The following is a 4,941-nucleotide window of genomic DNA, read 5'->3' as shown; positions in this document are numbered from 1 at the left end:
TCTCCCCTCACATGCAGATATACCAGTTCAATTCCAGTGGGTTTGTGCTGAGTAACGAGTAGTCCCCAGACCTCAGGGCATGCAGCAGCAGCATTGTGTTCATGCTCATGCGTCCTGCAGGCCCACTGAGTCAGCCCGGCTTCGGGCTCAGTTTGATCATCACTGGGGGAGGTCTGCTCCATGTGTGTTGGTTCTGCAGCCCAGGCTCAAGGGCAGCGGCCAACCAGAGAAGATCCTTGTGACGACAGGGGTACAGGAGGGCAAGCTGGGACACACCAACCTCTCAAGGCCAGCCTTAAGCTGGCGCAGAGTCCTTTCCACCACATTCCATCAGAGAAGCTCATCATGTGATTGAGCCCAAAGTCAAAAGGCAGAAAAGCACACTTTACCTTTTGTGGGAAGATAAGAATTTACTCGGAAAAGGGCCTGGGCACAGGAGTAAAGAACTGGGCCAGTCATTCAATCTGACACAGGTAGGCTTGGTTAACGCGTGTGAAAACATTCCCAGACATAATTACTCATCTATTATAGGTTAGGTACCACTAACCTGTTCTTGACAAAGTAAATCTAAGAATGAAGAAAAGTAGGTGAGGCAGTTATCTAGATGTAAAATCCTTGATATGTAATATTTCCAAGAAAACTGAAATTCAAAATACACAAAAGTTCCCTTGTGCACACTGCTTATTGCAGTCTCAGCAAAACATAAGTGCTGTAAGTTTTATGCAGTTTAAAGAAGTCTGCTTTTGGTGAATCAAAAGCTCATCAAATCAGTCACATACATGGGAATTCACTTAAATTGGAAAACTGCTATTTGGGGAATGTATTGGCAGTGCATTAGCCTAGCACGCAAGGAGCAGGTACACACGGGAGCAAAACACACTCCCTGCCTGCACGGGCTCCTAGACGGCTGGTTCCAGTTCCCACCCCCCAGGCACTCACATCCCAGGGTCTGCCTCCTTTATGCTCAGGAGGGAAACTGAGGCAGCATCCATGACACTAGAGGAGATGGTTCTTGCACTCGGCCCCAAACCCCCAGGCCAAGCTGACCCAGAGCTGGCATCGCAGCGCGGGGCTGCGCAGACACAGGGCGCAGAGCTGGCATCACAGTGCGGGGCTGCGCAGACACAGGGCGCAGAGCTGGGTCCTGCAGAATCTGCCCAGGGCAGCTGTCCCCACCACCTCATATGCCCAGGTACCCCCCGCCAGCACCCACCTGCAGCAGGCACTCCTCCCTTGGGACGGAGGCGTGGCCCTCTGTACGCAGCAGCGTGCCCAGCTGAAGGGGAAACAAGCTGGTCGAAACCAAGGAGCCTGTCCCAGCACCACTGCCGACACTCACTTCCGCAGCCTCCTTTGCCTCTGGGGGCCTGTGGCCAGGTTCAGGCCAAGAAGGAGTAAGAGGGACATTTCCAAGCCAAAGAGACATGCCACCCTCCCCTCAAGTGAGGGTGTGGCACCTAGACATGCCACAGCCGTCTTTGAGTTGGGAAGGGGTGCCACAAGAAATGGAGAGGAGACAACCCCGTACACTGGCGTCATAAAATAACAAACCAACGCTGAGCTACTGGAGTCCAGACTTCTTGCTGAGAAAGAAATAAGAGTAATTAGGGCTTAAGCTGAGGGCTAGGAAACTTCTCTTGTAAAGGGTGAGATAGAAAATATTCCAGGCAGTGCAGACCATGCCATCCAGCCCTGTCATGACTGCTCCACTCTGCCATCGCAGCAGAAAACAATGAGCATGGCTGAACTTCACTAAAACTTCATTGGGAACAACGAAATCTGAATTTCAAATAACTTTCACATTTCACAAATTGTTCTCTTGATTATTTTTAAACCATTTAAAAATGCAAAACCTGTTTTTAGTTCACAGTCATAGGAAAACAGGAAGTGGACTGGACTTGGCTTAAGTGATTATTTGTCAGGTTGTGTTATACTTAGCACCGCCATGCCTAACAGCGTCACTCTCCTTACCTTGCCCAGGTAACAGGTGTCTAGAAAGAAAAGGATCTTATAAAATTGTGCAGGCTAGGATATCAATGTTGAACAATAACTTTATCGTGTTTTCCTCCCAGAGATATCTGCATTCTAATGATGACCCTCCCCCATGAAACAAAGCTCCTACTGTGGGATTGGAGGCACTGGAATCAGGTTAATGGGGTGAAGGGAGAAATGAAGTAGAGAAGCCTTCCTGGGACTCTCTTAAGGTCACACTTAAAAAGACAAAACATGAATCTCTGACTCCAGCTGTCACAGTGTTTCCACACAGAGGGCAATGTGGATGGACCCAAGGCCACAGGGACAGCAGGTGACAGAATGGAGAGCTCAGCCCAGGTCATTTCTCTCGAAAATCTTTGTACTAAACAATAAACCACTGAAGAAGAAAAGGAAAGTAGCCCATTTTTAACATTCTCTGAAATGCTGACAACTATGAGAGGACTTGGACTGGCGTCATGGAGTAAAAGCAGCTCATCTAAAATACAACAAAAAATATGAATAGGTTAATTTTTACTCTATTTGTTCATGACTGACTAAAATCACGTTTCATATTTGGTCACTTATTCATGTTATTTTATTTTCCAGGTTTTCATTTTTATTCCACCCCTGAGTTCACTTTTTGCCCCCAAACCTCTTCATGGCACTTTTCACCTCTGCATTTCTGAGTGTGTAGATGATGGGGCTCAGCATCGGCGTGATCACCGTGTAGAACACGGCCACCAGTTTGTCTCCAGTGAAGGTGGAGGACGGCCGCATGTAGAGGAAGATGGCAGGTCCAAAGAACAAGGTGACCACCGTGACGTGGGAGGCACAGGTGGAGAGGGCTTTGTGCCTCCCCTCTGCAGAATGCCTCCTCAGGTGGACCAGGATGACGACGTAGGAGGACATCAAGATGAGGAAGGAGCACACAGAGATGAAGCCACTGTTGGCCAAAACAATCACGCCCTCCACGAAAGTGTCAGTGCAGGCAAGCTTGAACAGGGGGTGGAGGTCACAGAAGTAGTGGTCAATCACGTTGGGGCCACAGAAGGGCAACTGGATGGCGATGAGAATCTGAATTATGGAGTGTATAAAGCCCCCCAGCCAGGAACCAGCAACAAGAACGCGACACAGTTGGGGGCTCATGATGGTCATATAATGAAGAGGCCTGCAGATGGCCACGTAGCGGTCATAGGCCATTGCCACCAGTAAAAGGATTTCCGTGACCCCAAGAAAGTGGACGAAGAAGATCTGAGCCAGACAGCCCTGCAGGGAGATGGTCTTAATCTTGGTGAGCAGGTCTGTGATGAACTTAGGGGCCACAGTAGAGGAGTAGCCGATCTCTACCAGGGACAGGGAGCTGAGGAAGAAGTACATGGGCGAGTGCAGGCTCCTGCTGACGCTGATGGTGAGGACGATGAGGCCGTTGCCCAGCACCGTGGCCAGGTACACGGGGAGAAACACCACGAAGCACAGTCTCTGCACCCCCGGGTCCTGGAAAAGTCCGGTGAAAACGAACTCGGTCACGTTATTTGTGCTGGCCATGGGTTCCATTCAGTGTTCCAAAAGTCGGGGAGTGAGAGGCTGCAATAAAACAGCTGTAATAGCAGCTCATCTTTTTATAGCAGTTTAAAGCATGTAAGTATGCATCACTCAATCTTCATTTAGTCAATAGATACTCATTTAGCATTTACTACCTATGTTAAACATCACAGTACAGATTAGAAAATTAAGAGAAAACATTTGCCCAAGATCACACAAAAATTATGAATTCTATAACTCAGAACCAGGATTTCTGTTTTTCATCCATGGTTCCTTCTCATTCCTTACAGAATATTCTGAATTTGGGGAGCCATTCAGGTTAATAACCTACATTTTAATTTTCTCATTACATTTCGATAGCTCTCTTCTATTAAAGAATCCCCAAGACACATCGCTGCTCCTGAAACCCTCGTTTCCTCCATTTAGGCCTCAAGGCATCATCTACCCACTGTAATTCCCCTCTTTGCAAAAGAGTCTCTGTACTCTTTTCTTTACTCATTTATACCAGTCCTCAATTTACTCAGGTCATATTCCTTTACCAGACTTGTACTGTCAATAACTCTGTTCATACCGCAAATGCCCAAACACTCTGGGGAAAATTGAGCTTATTACTTAGTCTCCATCCTTCCACTGTTACTATCACACCTGGCATTGTTGGGACTACTGAGAATCCTGAACTCCTGCAGCTGGTCCCCTGAGAGGACTGCTATCACTTGTCGGCTGCTGGGCCTGGGTCCAGCAGCAGAGCAGGTGATAACTAGGGAGTCTCTATAAGTTACTTCACTGGGTCTGCACTCGGCCCAGGTCTGGGGTTCAGGAGTGTAAGGGCACTTGCAGCAGATATAAGCCAGACCTCCATTCATCTTTATCAGTAACAAAGGTGACGTACCCTTCCCGAACTGCCTTACTCCTTTGTCTTACATCTGAATTTGTTCAACACTTACAGATGAAAAACATGTATTAGGTTTCCTCAAACTCCAAATAAAGCTGCAGCAGGTCTATGTGTCTAACTGAAATAGGAGTCAGAGCAGTTTAACTCCTGGGTAGAACATCTGCTATGGAGCACAGAGAGGATCGGGACCCTGCAGAAGAAAACAGGATCAACCTTTAGGGAAGCAGAAGAGCTTGGGCTTTCAAAGAAGGGAGATATGGTGGGGAAGTTACACCGAAACCCATGACCAAAACAAGCACTGTTGCCAATTTCACCCCTGGGTGCCCTTTCCACCAGGTCCAGAGATGTGGGCACCAGCATCCAGAATTATGAGGGTTATGTCTGGCACCACCTCAGCACCTTGGGAGTTCACGTAGCTGAATGGTTTGAAAACAAGATGGTGTGTCTCCCCAAGAATCACCTCAGGCTCACCCCCGAACCCAAGGAAATGACTGGTCAGGGGTAAAGGTTTCAGCTGATAGGACTAAGCAGTG

The 4,941-nt window shown here is 48.1% G+C and overlaps 1 protein-coding gene across 1 annotated transcript; it reads right to left on the bottom strand.

Annotated features, from left to right (window-relative positions):
• Nucleotides 1–2,607: 2,607 nt before the first annotated feature.
• Nucleotides 2,608–3,528, bottom strand: LOC143643795 (olfactory receptor 4B1-like). Its single transcript, XM_077112305.1, has one exon. It carries the CDS (start codon nucleotides 3,526–3,528, stop codon nucleotides 2,608–2,610), a length of 921 nt encoding a protein of 306 aa, XP_076968420.1.
• Nucleotides 3,529–4,941: the final 1,413 nt, after the last annotated feature.

This window comes from Tamandua tetradactyla, chromosome 8 (assembly GCF_023851605.1).
Source record: "Tamandua tetradactyla isolate mTamTet1 chromosome 8, mTamTet1.pri, whole genome shotgun sequence".
NCBI lineage: Eukaryota > Metazoa > Chordata > Mammalia > Pilosa > Myrmecophagidae > Tamandua > Tamandua tetradactyla.
Note: the sequence above shows the minus strand (reverse complement) of the source record. Positions and strands in the feature narration are given on the sequence as shown.